Source organism: Phodopus roborovskii, unplaced genomic scaffold (genome assembly GCF_943737965.1).
Source record: "Phodopus roborovskii unplaced genomic scaffold, PHOROB, whole genome shotgun sequence".
NCBI classification, from domain to species: Eukaryota; Metazoa; Chordata; class Mammalia; order Rodentia; family Cricetidae; genus Phodopus; species Phodopus roborovskii.
Genome location: NW_026126638.1, coordinates 4,492,883 through 4,507,883, shown reverse-complemented (window position 1 = coordinate 4,507,883; position 15,001 = coordinate 4,492,883). Strand labels below are relative to the sequence as shown.

General features: G+C 44.0%; 1 protein-coding gene across 1 annotated transcript; it reads right to left on the bottom strand.

The window, feature by feature from the left end:
* Nucleotides 1-696: 696 nt before the first annotated feature.
* Nucleotides 697-13,348, bottom strand: LOC127213026 (C-type lectin domain family 2 member H). The gene is made up of 5 exons (XM_051173258.1): nt 13,270-13,348; nt 4,048-4,179; nt 1,726-1,877; nt 1,091-1,197; nt 697-914 (listed from the first exon to the last, which is right to left on the bottom strand). Exons 1-5 carry the CDS (start codon nt 13,319-13,321, stop codon nt 758-760), a joined length of 600 nt encoding a protein of 199 aa, XP_051029215.1. The 5' UTR covers nt 13,322-13,348; the 3' UTR covers nt 697-757.
* Nucleotides 13,349-15,001: the final 1,653 nt, after the last annotated feature.

The following is a 15,001-nucleotide window of genomic DNA, read 5'->3' as shown; positions in this document are numbered from 1 at the left end:
CAGTTTGAATCTCCTACTACCTGTCTGCAAATCTTCCTTGTCTTCTAGTTCTGCCTACCTTGCTCTGCTATTGGCCAACAGGGCTTTATTCATGAACCAATAAGAGAAACATATTTCCAGAATGACATCTCCCATCACTAGTGCACAAAGGCACTTCAGGAGCCCATTCACTGTGGAGGGATACTTCTTCAGCCTAGAGACACCAGACAGACCTAGGCTGTAGGGCCCTGCATGGATCCCCAAGGCTCCTTGAGTAAGCCTGAACCAGTTGGACAGACTCCTTGCCTCAAAGCTGTTATTGGTACTCTTCCCGTTTTGATAACACACACCTCATGATAACACACACCTTGTAGGGAGGAGCTAAGCCTAAAAATCATGTTATTTTCCACTGTGCTACAAGTCAGTATTTAAGCCTGTTCCATCCCCTCATAAATGGCATTCAGCCATTAAACGAATGACCCCTGTCTCGTCTCTTTATTTCAATCTCTTGGCCTTGGCCCGATTCGGAACAGATCGCAGAGCAGGCGCTACACTAGGCCCTAAGCCAAATGACTTGACACACTTTAATGATCCCTCATGGAAGACTTCACCCTCCCGGGAGTGGACGGGGGATGGGATGGGGGGGATGCATGGGGGGCACGGAAGGATGGGAGGGAGAGGGAACTGGGGTTGATATGGAAAATAAGACTGTTTCTAATTTAAATAAATTTTATTAATAAAAATGATAAGAAACGAGGCTGTAACTGTACATAACATGTTACAGGCCTCTTATGACTGCTTTGGCACAAGCTGTGAAGATGCTGGCATAACTGTAGGGCTTGCTACAAATCCAATTCCGATGTGTATAGTTCCTGCCACTGCTGATCCCCTTGATAATCAGATAGGCACATTCTCCTTCCCCTCGGATGGAAGTCCTGAAGGAAAAACAAACAAAATTTCTGCAGAATCTGCCGCAGCATTCCTTCCTGCGATGATATCTCACCGCCACAGTTCACTTCACATGACACTGCCTTTCATCTCTCACAGCCACAACTCTCAACACGTCACAGCACATGATCACAATAGAAGGAAAGGTGTTCTGAAAACATACAAGTTGTTATAGTCAGTGTTGTCTGTCCACATCCAAGGGTGTCCTGATGACTCTCTGTGGAGGCCGATCCAGCAGTCAGAATCCCCCTTGAATCTCTTCAGAAAATTCTGTCATAGAACACAGAAGGCAAATACGTGTGTCTCTCTGCTTCCGATGACCCTTGAGTCTCTCTGCCCTGCAGCCTCCTCTGTGCATGGCAGCAGGTTAGAACTGAATGTCATTGACTTTGGAACCTAAATAACCTTCAGTTCTTGGTGGATGCACAGTACACTGACAACCACCCGTCATTCTGCAACTTACAAAGTCCCTGGTTAAGCCTGGATGTGCAGTTGTTAACAGTTGTCGCCTCAAGTATGCAACACCTGCCAGCTCAGACAAAGACGCAACATGACAATCATTCTTTTCAGTCAAATATATGCCTGGTCACACAGGTTGCCTATTAGCATTACAGGAGAGAATGTCTTAGGGATGCCTCAGAGCTACTGCCATCACAATTAGCACAGACTAACATGTGCCCCACGTCCCCTGCGTGCCTAGGGTGGGATCCTTTCTCATGCTTCATATTTAACCTCCTACCTCAAGACAGTAAATATTCAACAGACAAAACAACAAACTAATCCCTCGCCCTTTCTTACCAGCTGCTCTAGGTCGTCAAATTGAGCTAGCTGGGCTCCTTGTGCCATGCAGGAGGTCTGGCTGGATGTCCAGTTTGCCATTTTTTCAGAAAAATAAAAACATTTACCTCCAACTCCAATCCAGTGTCTTGGACAAAAAGCACAGATATTTCCTGCATTTAAAATAACAAAATAAAGAAAACTCCTTATTTCTCTGAATTTCACTATGGATAAATACCAGCATGCAAAACATGACATGGTCAAAATAGGTTTTAGATACCAAAACATGGGTGAGGCCTTCCTGTCATTATGTCACATATACATCAAAACCATGTGAAAATACACTGGCTCTTGTTACAGGCAGTCATGGAGAGGGAGACATCCACCCAGCCCCACCTGTGGCACCGACCACGCCCATATGGGCGTGGCCACAGGTGTGCAACTGAGCCTGTGTAATTTGGTCTTGGGTCCTGGACAGGTTAGGTCTCTCTCCATTCCAGTTGAGTCACGGACAGCAGCCTGGCTATGGGTCCTTGGGGCGGGAACTTGTGTGTGTCTGGTTTCTCCTGTGACTTTTCCCAGAATAAAATATATAACCTATATTTTACCCTCGCCCCATTTATCCAAATCTGTACATCATCGCTGTCAGAATGGCAATTATCGAGAAATCTCACAACAGATATCAGAACTCTGTGAAGAAATAGGGACACATATTTGTTGCTGGTGGGAGCATAAACTGATACATCCAATATGGAACCTTTTTTTAAACTTAAAAATAGAACTTTTATGGCCCAACTGTGCCATTCTTGGGCCGTACATCATAACACAAAGACACTGGCACAGCCACACGTATTGCTGTCCCATTTACAATGGTAACAAAACTGGCCTGACCTAGAAGCCCCTCAACTGATGAACAGATGATGAAACTTTGGTGCGTAAATGACTCAGACATTAAAAAAAAAAAAAAATCACGAAACTTGCAGTAATATGGGGAATCTGAAAGTATAATGTATAATATTACATTCTCCCTTGCATGCTTATAGCCTGTAATGTACGGTGAAAATCGCTGTGCGTGTGGTGTGGGCATGGTAACATAGAAAGTAGAACAATGAGGAGGGTTATTCGGGGACAAGGAAGGACAGGGTGCAGCCATCGGCCCATGAGCCAAGAAACAGGTTGTAAAGGGAATAGTTTTTTGTGGTTTCAACTCTGCCAGTTTTGCTTTTATTTGGTGGTGGATAACTACAAAATAATGTGACTGACGATCAAGGTCTAAAACCATAACCAAAGCTCCATAGCTTCAGAAAGGCTATTCTGTGTGGAAGTTCAAGGAGATAGAGTTTGGGCCTTGACACATGTTGGAGTGGCTATGTTAATGGACCTGTGTGATGTGTTCATTCATGAATCTATCATGATAAAAAGATTCTGTGTGTGTGTGTGTAAGACACTGGATGCAGCAACGTTTCAAACTACCACGTAGAAAAATACAGACAATTTTCTTTTATAAATTTGCCTTTTTTTTTTTTCCTTTCACAAATAAGAATGAATGCATGGCTCTTTTGAAGGGCTACTAGCCTAGAAATAAATTATTTGATAAGTAATATTGTATACTAGAAATGAAATACTAACACACACTTGTTTGAAATGGAGGGAAATTTGTTGTAGCTATTCCCAGTTCTTATACCCAGTAACCACAAGCTTAAACGAAAAGAAAACAAGCAATGAGCACTGAAGTTAACTAGCTCTTCTTTCTTATCTGACTCTTTTCAGAACTACATAATAGTTTAGGTTACACTGACTACCTCTTGTTGGCAAATGTGTGTCCATGTTTAGACATGGACATGATGTCGTTAAAGTTGATATGATAGCTCAGGAATAATAGATTTCTGGAACATGCTGTTTAATATTCTCTGGCCACAGTTGAGGATGTTAACTGAAACCGTGAGTCGGGGTGTGGAGCATCGCTGCCTTCCCCGACCCTCTCTCTCCTCACTGCCCTCACCCCTCAGCTGCAGCAGCCTCCTTGAGGATCCTCCTTTGGGTTTTACTCCTCTTGTTCCCTGCCTAGAAGAGTTCCCGAAGGTGGACTTATGTCTCCTGCACCTCAGTCTAGAGGTTGCTGAGTGCCATCTTCCCAGGGATGCTGAGCCTGGACTCCTGTGCACAGCACAGCCTGCGCTATCCCTCCCCTGCATCCTCCTGCTAGACCCTAAGGACAGGAGTTTCTGCTGTGCTTTCTCCAGAGCCCTTCCCACAGTGCCTGGCTCACAGTCATCAACAAGTATTCACTAACAATGGGAATGTGAACTGAATACCACAGACTCTGGAGAACGAGTCACTCACCTGACAACGACAGAGCAACAGAAAGGACAATGACAGCTACAGTGAGGACCGCGATCACTGCATAGCAGCAGTAAAGCTTAGCAGGAGACTCAGGGGAGACCATTCTGAGACACTGTCCTTGGAGCTTCTTACCTGTTAAATATGAATATAGGAATGCCAAATTTGATTTGCAGTTCATATTTTGTACTCAAGGACCGCGGTATCTCAAACTTATCTTTGGAAAGCACAAGCATTAAATAGTACATTGGACATTAGAGAGGGAAAAAAATAAGTTCAGAATTGTGGAGTTATTCATATTTCATTTACCATGAGGACATTTTAGTGTCCTTTGACTGAAATTTTGAGAACTGTAATTTAGTCAACTCGGTGTCAGTTGTTAATACTCATACTGGAATCATTAATGTACAACCTTTGCTATACTAGATAACTGTTTATGGATGAAACAGTCAGAGCTCACTCTGTCAGCAACTAGACATGATGCTTATGAACCTTCAGATACAATGTAACTGAATAGGCCGATTTACATTTGGGTATAGGTAAAGCCACTGGGGACATCCCAGACGAATTTTAAAATACCATTTCATTTTGATTCAGCCTCTCCTTTTGCAGGAGATGCTGTAGTCACAAAAGCATATGCATTATCAAGCTTGCCTGTAAACTTTTCATGAAAAGTTGGCCACTCAGTTCGTGGCATCAAACTATGAACTATCCCCTAATGTTCATCACAGAGGCTGGTAGTCATGGCCAGGTAGGTCTTTTTGCCTCCAGACAACTTAAGACAGGTCACACATGATGAAATGTGTGTTCTGACGATGGATAAGACTGGAACGTGGAAGAAGATAACCTAAGACAGACACAGCCACCATCTGTCCTGTAGCAAAACCACATTTTGTCAGTGCACATAAAGATGTCTGCACTCCATCTTGGCTCAAGGGCAGAGAGTTCAAATCTGTCCTCGTTAACTTATAAGACCTGAAGATCAAAAGTGTGGCTATACAGTAGGGTGTTTGGCTGTCTTATGTAAATAACAACAGACCTGACCTGAGGTGTGGCTACTCTTGACACTCAAGGCTAGAAAACAAGAAGTTGGATCTAAGGTGTGGTTACTGAACCCTTATAGTGAGGAGGAAGGAAAGTCTGTTTGTTCTGTATACATGAGACTATGTTCTCCTATTTGGGTAAGGTGTGTAAGAGTGGTGAGAAATGAACGCATGGTGTTTCACTATTAACTAAATCTGCGTTCCTAATTTTTTTCTAAGTGTCACCTTAGAGAACTTCGTTCTTTAAATTGATAAGTCTATACATACATACAAACACATATACATATATAAACCATTTACATCAAGGGAAAAACATAAATATAACATAAACAGAGTATAATAATGTATTAATAATGTAACATAAGAAAACATGATATAGACATGGAAATAAACACTGAAGATAATATAATAGTATACTATACTGAAACAAAATAAACAAGGATAGATGACAATGAATATTAGATACTATGATATTATAATACATTAAAACATAAAATGAACATGTGGTTTTCCTTGAATCAATTATTCAAGAAGGACAAGGCAGGCATGTACAAGTTTGTCCCTTCTATATGTTTTCTTTTTTTTTTTTTTCTTAAAAGACTCAAATAAATTTATTTTCAAATCTTAGCCTCTTTTCATTTTACAGCAGAAGCCATGTGATGCTTCAGATCAGAGCTCTTCCAAGCGCAGAGGCCCCAAAAACAGAAGCTGTCACCAGTAGCTGCTAAAACAAACACCAGGTCTTAACTGTACCTCTTGATTCTGAAACTCCCAGGGTGCAACCCCACAATCCGTCACTCTGGACTCCCCACATGACTGTTGCACGCTGACTGATATCTGAAAACCTCTGCCTCAGCCACGATGATCACCAAAATCTATAGGAGATTTAGGTAATAGGACAGTGGCTTCTAAAATATGAGGTGACAAGGGGCATAGATGAGGAGAGTGCTCTCAATTTCTAGAGGAACTAGAACACGTAGCAAGCTCTAGAGCAGGACAGAGAGCAGGTACGTTCTAGATGTTTCAGGAGGGCTCCACTGCTGTTCCCGTGAGCAGATATCAGAATGGTTTTGTCCTTTAGTATTTCGGGAGCAATCCTTTCCTTCCTGGACGGAAGAAGCCTTTCCAGGACATCCTTCAAGCTTTCTGAACATGGCAGTTGATCCAGGGCTACGTCGCACACTCTATACCCTCCCTCATCATAGATCTCATGGAAGTAGGGATGGGACTCCTCAATGGGAGGCGGGGTCACATTGTAGCTTCTCCTCCAGAGCCTTCCTGCTCTTCACCATGATTCAGGGCCATTTTCTCCCTGTTGAGGCCAATCAAGGCTCCATACTGATGCTCATTGAGACACCAGGAGCTCTCCACGGGGACCCATTCCTGCCCCAGCTCTTCCAGGATCAGCCAGGCTGTGTGAATGGACCGGTTGAGAATGGACGTGAAGACTAGATCAAACTCAAAGTTCAGGGCTTTGAGTTGCTTCCCACAGTCCCGAGCCTCCTGCAGCCCTTCACTGTTAAGTTTCTGGTCCACCCAACCACAAAATCGGGTCTGTTTATTCCACTCGCCCTCTCCGTGTCTCAGAATGATGAGTCTGTGCTTGGACACGCAGGTAGCCGAACTTCCCTGGTGTGCTCAGTGGGATAATGTTCAAGAGCAGCAGGGTATCTGCAAAGAAGCAAGAGCACAGCCTCTCCCCAGCAGTCCCCAGCTGTGGGCACCAGCAAGGATTCATGTCTAACCACCAGCACCGACGCTCTTTTCTAGTCCCATATGTATTCTCTTGTATGTTATTTATGAGAAGACCTGAGAGAACTTCTTACGGAAGATAAAGTAAACTAAGGGTGAATCATGAAAGAGCAACAAATAGAAGCAGTGAGCATCACAGTGGAAGCAACACCAGCAGGTTACTGCATTGCTCTCCATAAAAACGCTTCTGGTTAGAAGGGGCACTGGAAACACTAAGGGAATAAAATAAACTAGACCGATTAACAAGTAAGAAAAGTGGAAAAATAGAAATATCAATCAATACACAGCAAAACTGTTCGAAAGTTAAGAATAAAAGAACTATGCCACTCCTACAAAATTATCCACTAAAAATCAAAACAGTAAGTCCAGCTGCCGTCTGCTTCATTCCCAAGGCCGCAGTTAAGAATGCTTTCCCAGATTCCGGGGCAGGAGTAGAATGTCTGCACACTACTCCAGGGCGACTTTGCACAGGAGGGCCAGCCAGGGCTAAGGAATAGTCACAAGGCTGGACAATGGCTCATCAGGGAAGAGCACTTACTGCTCTTCCACAGGACACAGGGTCAATTCCTCGCACCCACAGAGAGCTTACAATGTTCCCAACTCCAGTTCCAAGGGACCCATCTTTAGGCATCAGGCACTCATATGATGAGCAAACATGCAGGCAAAACAGCCGTATACATACCAATAAGTTCCTTAAAAAAGACAATGAATTTATACTTCTTGAAAACAGATGAAAGCGTTTCTCTTCACAGATTATGTGGTCCTATCTGCATAAAATATCGAACAAATCTACAAAAGACTACTGGATGTACAAAAAAAAGAAAAAAGAAAGAAAGGAAGGAAGAAAGGAAGAAAGAAAGAAAGAAAGAAAGAAAGAAAGAAAGAAAGAAAGAAAGAGAGAAAGAAAGGCGTTCCCAAAGCTGCAGGATATGATGACAGCATGGTAAAGTTTGTTGCATTTTTCAGGCAAATGGAAATTATTGTCTAGGACAGCACTATTTATACTAATAAAAATTTAAGAGACAAATGAAAGAAAAAGTTCATAATCAGCATAACAAAAACTACATGTAAAACTACAAAGAAACCATGGCAAGCCTGGAGAGTTGGGTCAGGGGTTAAGAGCACTTGCTACTCTTCAAGAGGACCTGGGTTCCATTCCAGATCTCACACAGCAGCTTGCCACCATATACAATTCCAGTTTTTGGAAATTTGAGGCATATTGCAGGAGATTTCATGGCACTGTGAAACTCCAAGACTGTGCTAACAAAATTAACCTTGGATCAGGGGCAGAGCCAGGAACTAATTGTCAAGAATTAGCCATAGAGAGTACAAAGGACACAAGAAGATGGATAGAGAGACACACAGGAAGTGGAGAGAGGGACTTAGAGACTTCATGGTCTTTCTGTTATGGGATATATGGAGAGAGACCTGTATAATGGGTAGCCAACTACAAAAGGGAAGGTCAGCTGGTTCTTCCTCTACTGCCTCTGTGATCTATCAGATATCACCCCAATATCAGACTCCTGAGTCTTCACAGGTAATACAACAACTTAGGTAAAAACACCAGATGCCCTTCCTGACCTTGGTGGGCACTAGGAATTCACGTGATGCAGATGTTTATACACGCAAAAAAAAAAAAAAAAAAAAAAAAAAAACCTAATATGCATAAAATTTTAACGAGGAGGAAGGAAAGAAAACAAGGCAGTTCTAAACACATAAGGAACTGGAACACTCAATGTTACTCACATATCATCAACATTCTTGAGCTAATTTATACATGCAAGAGTTTCACTTGCTGGGAGTGGTTTCCTTCCAAAATAAAACAAAAACAAGAACACCGCAACAAATTATATGAAAAGTACTATGGAAAGTAGAGAAAGTAGAATAGTCAGAAAAGGATCCAAAAGAAGAACAGGTTGAATTCAGCGGGCATGCTGCCTAATCCCAAGACTCATGGGAACAGAAATAAAGACGGCCTGATGCTAGCACAGGAGTAGACTGTTGTGAGACATTCACTGGGTCCACACCTGTTGCAACAACCACACCTGTTGCACTAACCAGGTTTGGACCTGACCTTGGAGAACTAGGTCTGAGGTCTGGGACCCCAGAGGCTCTCTCTTGCTTCCTGGTTGGAGACAGATCTGGAGACCTCCTTGGGACAGGAACCTGCTGGAAGTCCTCTGTCTCTGTTGTGATTTCTCCCTGAAATAATATCTATCAGCCTATCTGTTTTTCCCGATCTGTATTTATTCCACGATATTAGACACTAGGACTATACCGCAGAGAAGAAGAAGAAGGAAAAAAAACAAGAATCCAAAAATTACATCAAACACACATGGTCCAAAGTTATTTCACACAGATGTACAGTTTTTAGACAGGGAAGGCCGGCATGGTTCTAGTATGTATGTGCTCCTAAAGTAACCTGATGTCTGTCTGCAAGAGACAAGACTCAAGCCTGACTGAAGCTGTAGACCTAAGCACAAAGCTAAGTATTGCTCAGCCGTTTAATTCTGTAAAAAAAGGATGTGGTGCGAGATCTTGGCTTAGGCAAAAGTCATCTTACCTTCAAGAGCAAAATCACTGTCTGTGTAGCAGGGGTTGATGAATTTATGTGTTGATGTGACTCTAATGCCTTTCTTTTAGACAGGCAAACTTGCTCAGCCACTAGGAAGCTGTACAGCTATTTGTACAGGGGATACGTGGTGATGTGCCCACATATCCCCAAGCGGCAAAGGAAAACTGCATTTAAATTTTAAGAAAAAAAGAAGAAGCAACCTTTATATTCATATTTTTAACAGCTTTGTGGATCGCTGTGAAAAGTGGAACATTTGTAAACCTGCACTTCCCTGTTTGTCATGCAACTTTTCTAGGCCAAAGTCCCTAAACTAATCAGCAAGCTTCAGCAAGCTCTCAGGCAGAGAGCCACAGACCAATATGTCCTTCCGGCTTATTTGAAAGAAGCAAAACCAACTGCCATGACTCACTTCCTCCTGTCCCTTCTCCACAAGTTTCCGCCAGCTTCTCTCCTTTGTTTAAGATTTGATTTGAGGTGCTAGCGTACTTCTGAATTTGGAGCATTGTGCCTGTGTCAGTGGTGCTGTGGATACACACTCTCTTAGAATCAAGCCATCAGTGTGTCTGACATGGGATTAATAGACACTGCGATTCCTGAAGAGCAGCAGTATGCAAGGCGTGACAAAGTGACAGAAGTCAAATGTGAAGTCTCTGCTACAGGGATCCATTTTATGGCACTCTGGAAAAGTAAGTGTGTAAAGGCTGGGGACAGAGGTACAGGATGTGTGCATCCGGGAATGGGAAGGTGCGGTGGGGTGGGGGTCTACAGACCCTTTATAAGCTATTGTTCTACATTTAGTTTTTGTGTATGAGTGTTTTGTCTGCATTCATGTATATATGTGTACTACATGCATGTCTACTGTTAGGGAGGAATCTGGACCAGTGTTAGATCCCAGGAGTTGGAGTTAAGGGTGTGTGTGAGCTACCATATGGGTGTTGGGAATCAAACCCAATCTTATTCAAGAGCAATACATGTTCTTAAGGGTTGAGCCTCTACATGCCTTGATGAAGAATACGTGATTAGATGTTTTCAAAATTCATAAAACCCTATACAAAATGAATTACTTTCACTGAATGCCAAATGTACTCTACAAAGTTTCCACTGAGTTTATCCATTGCCTTTTGCTGGTTCTCACTCCCCTCTGTCCCGCTAACAACGGAGGAGAAGGATATGTAAGACTGGAAGACTTTAAGCCCTAAACTGGGGCCTTTAGATTTTGGGTTCACAGAAAACTCTGGACCCATTCTTTATTCACACGTGTTCATTACAGCTCCAGAGCTTGTCAGCATGTGAGCAATCTGGTTTCCCCTGGGTCCTCCCCATAGCTCCTCCAATTACTTATACATAATACATTTTAGGAGATTTCTAAACCCTTCATATGTTGAAAATATGGGATTTCTTTTGATTTCTAGTTCTGAATTATGCTTCAAAAAAAAAAAAAAAAAAAGATCCTTCCAAATCCAGTCTGATTTTAGCTAGTTGTCTGGCTAACGAGCACTGTTAGGCTTACAATGCCTGACCAATTTCTCGGAACATGTCACTCAGGTCCACCCATGTTGTTATATGTGGGAGTAGTTAAGTTTTGGATCCTCAATTATTGGATATCCTCCACCACCAATGCAATAAACCTCTCGACCCAAATTGATAAATCCAGGTTTAATCTTAAAACACCAAAGAATCTCCCAGGTGGCTCTAGGGAAGCAGGGGAGAGACCAGGTCTTAAGTGCCCTGTGGGAATGGTCTTGAGCAGCCCCAAGGAGGATCGGCTCTCTGAGGGGGCAGCATCTGGATTGGGAAGATTGAGACTGGGGTGTGGAATGCTCCCCCCCACCTGCAGCCCCCAGCAGGAATATGTGTCCCAGTTTTCCCCATTTATTCACCGATAGAAGCAGGGGCGTTCCGTGTGCTAATGTGAACCCTGTTACAATATACAAAAAAAAAAAAAAAAAAAAAAAAAAAAAAAAAAAATCAAGCACAAGTATCTCTTGGAGGAGGTAGATAAGGAGACAATACTTTCTATAAAGTGTGTCAGATCTGGTGTTAAAGGATACAGTAGGATCAGTATAGGTCACAGTGAAAGTGTTTCTAAAAATAAAGTTGGGGTTCCTGACATATTCACCATGATCAAACAATGAATGCATGAGTTAATTTTAATGTGCCTGTCAAATAACATGTCTGCCTCTGGCCTGGAGCTGTTCAGACTGATTTACCAGTAGGGGCCTCCACTGGCCCCAGAAAAAGCTCCTCCCACCTTCGGCTTCAGCAGCCATATGTGGTCAGATCTGGGAGTCATGTGATGGAGAAGCTGCCATGTTTGAAATTCAGCAACTTTCTGGCCTAGTCTCAGGCCCTTACGGCCATCCCGGTATTTCTCTAACTCTTAATCTCTCCGGAGAACTTGGCTTACCTGAGAAACAGTAGTCATGTTCAGGAGCTTTCTGTTTTGGTATTAGTCACATGCTCTGGCTAACCCCGGGATTATGTGATGTGGTGGCACCTGAGGGGCAGCAGGCAGAGACCCACACCTGCTGCTCTATCCCAAGCAGGGGCTCTTCCGTCTGTTTAAAGGGTCCTGGGTGGGTGTGGAGGGGACCCTTCACCTGTGCAGTGGGTGGCTCAGGACAGGACCCAGGGACTCAAGGGAGGCCTGTGAGAAGGCCTTCCCCTTCAGTCTGTCACCCCCCAGATCAGTGTGTCCCATCGTCACAGCAGGGGGACTGTGCACCTAGGGGAACTTGGTCTCATCCCCTGAGATGGCCACAAGACCCCTGAGCTAACAATAATGGGGAACTCTGTTTTTTGAGGAAATATTCTATTCCTACCCAGAAACATTAAAGCCCGGGAGGAGACAGGTTCAGTGTGGCTGCCCTGGCAGAGGAAGGACCCGGTTCCTGAGATTTTAAAAGAATGAAACATAAAACATTTTACAAAACGAGAGGATACAGTTTTAAAATAGAAGCCTCCCAATGTCCTTTTTCAATCTCTGACTGTAAAGTAAAACTGTAGGTGGATTTGCAGACAGGGTCAATGTCACGTCCCCGCCCGCCTGAAAAACCTGGGGTACAGCAATAGGACAGTGGGACCTAGACTGTCCCCTGATGCCATGGAATCACTCAGGAGTACTCCGGTGCCCTCCAGAGGGGAAGAACTCTGACAGGTGGGATGCCAGGGGGAAAAGGCCCATGGGGGGGGGGGGTCGGGAAAGGAAGATGGGGGTGGGGTGGAGAAGGGGCACTTTAGAGGTGCACTGGATGGCAGTGATGTGCCTGAGCATGCCCAAAGTCCCTCAGGAATCCTCCAGGATTCCCAACACCGCCTTTGCTTTACAAAATCAGAAAAGCTTTTTATCTCTTCCTGCCGCGACCGAGTTATCACAATCAAGTGTGAATCGCGAGGTCTGGTGGCTACAAATATCGATGAGCCTGCGGGGGAAAATGTAATCAGATGGGCAGGTTGTTCAACCCAAACTCCTACACCACATGGCTATGGTCCCTTTAATTCGGCAGAGTGAGACAAGAGTAAATTTAACCTCACTGGCTCTCTGCTCCTTGCCTGTATCTGAGGGCAAAGCTAGTGGAGCTCAAATTCCTGATCCCTGAGAAGCGTGCTGTGGGTTGCTCTTCCACAAACAGGTTTAAATAACATTCGACGCAATAGAATTATACAGAATTGCTCCGGGCGGTTCCACCACCACCACCACCCCGCACCCGCAGAGTTCCCTACGCCGCCCCCCCCCACCGCCTCCCGGCCCCTGGTCCCTACCGACCTCTAGTGACCCCAGGGGCGGGCAGTCCGCTAGCGGATGAAACTCCCTTCTCTCCTTTTAATTTAGTTCACGATTCATTACTTACGTACTTTTTTTTCTCACTCTGTCTGAGGTGGTACACTCTGCAATTAACATTCTCATAAAGGCTTTACACCATCTATGCTCTTGCCGAAGAACAGGAACTAAAATGAATAAAGTGGGCATTTGAAGACAACGAAGAAACTACAGTGTGGGCGGGGCTGAAATCAATTGGTTTTGAGCAGCTCTGCCCAGCACGCCCAGCAACTTCTTGCCTCATACATCCTAGACCTAGTCACCCTATAGGCTCTTAGTATCTGCTTGTTGGAGAAATGGAATTCCAAATTTGGAGAGTGAGTGTGACGTTAAAGACATGTGTCGTTTTTCATTGCAGCAACTTCACACATTTTTCTCTGCCAAAGTTGGGATGACAGCGGGTGTTTCACTGCCCTGTGCAAATCAGCCTAAAAGGAAAATGCGTGCAAAAAGATGACATGTAATTGCCAGCCCTTTCCAACCCTTGTGAAAAAGAAAGTTTCTAGTAAGAAGCAACTTTCACAGACACTTCTATAGGACTGATTAGCAGTGACCATAGAGGGTTTGAAAACCTGTGACTCTGGAGCCATCTACAGCCCTCTTTTTTAAAAACTTATTTTATCTTCTGAATATTAGTGTTTCCCCTGAACACAATACCTATGTCACCTTGTACGACCCCGGGTGCACATCGAGGACAAAAAGCTCCTGGACTGAGGGTCTCCCGGAAGTGAGCCAGCTCTCCAGCCCCCATTTCTAATCCTCTCAATATCTGTTTATTGCTAATCTCTGCCTCTCACCTCTGTGACCATGAGGTAACTCAGAAAGACTAGCTTTCTTTGCACGGTATTAACAGACAGATAGATCCCACAAACCCAAAAGCTAAGAGCATCATCAGGGACCATCTGACCCCTGTAACAAAGGCACCCATTTTGCTGTAACTGCCTCTCTGCTGTTTCCACCAAACTCCTTGCAAAGTGTCTTCATGTGTGGCTTCCTTTGGTCTGTGACTATAAAGACTCCATTACCACCTTGGAACATGGAGTTTGGGGTAATATCTAAAGGAGAGTTCCTGGGCCACGGTCACTCATGTTGTCTCCAGAGTAAACTCTTATCCCCCTTTGATGAGAGAGTTGTGTTTATGCACACAATGGGCCTTGTCTGTCTGGGAACAGGATAGGAGAGCACATTCCCACTGTAGGAAGAGTGAAGCAGAGAAGAGGTAGGCCAGATGTCAGCAGGGTGAGGGTGCTTTATAGGAATCGAGTAGGGCCCAATCTTTCCATGTCATAAAGGTGGAAGATTGAGAACATTTAGAAGAGCTTGAGGAATATGTGTGTATCAGTGTGTTTGTGTGTGTGTGTGTGTGTGTGTGTGTGTGTGCTTACCAGAAAATAACAGCTGTATTTACAGTGGGTTTAGCTCACTACCCAGGCATATTGCTCCTTCAGGTGGGATTGAAATGTCACTATGGGGTAAGCAATTCCTTCTGGCCTGTGGCTACAGCTCACTGCATCCTGACTCAATTCCTTCTGACCTGAGTCTCTTATTCAAAATATCCCCACTCTCGTAGGGTACAATTAAAAATACTGTAGAGGAGTCCTCATTTGCTGGTTGGTCCCAAAGGAGTGGGCAAGTTGAGGATGCTTCCAGGTTATATAAAACCCCCAAGTCTGGGGACTTGAAGCGTCCAGTGATGTTCTGGGCCCATGAAAACATGCAGTCTTTGTTGGATTATGTTGGTGAGTTGGCTAAAAAAGCAGGAACCAA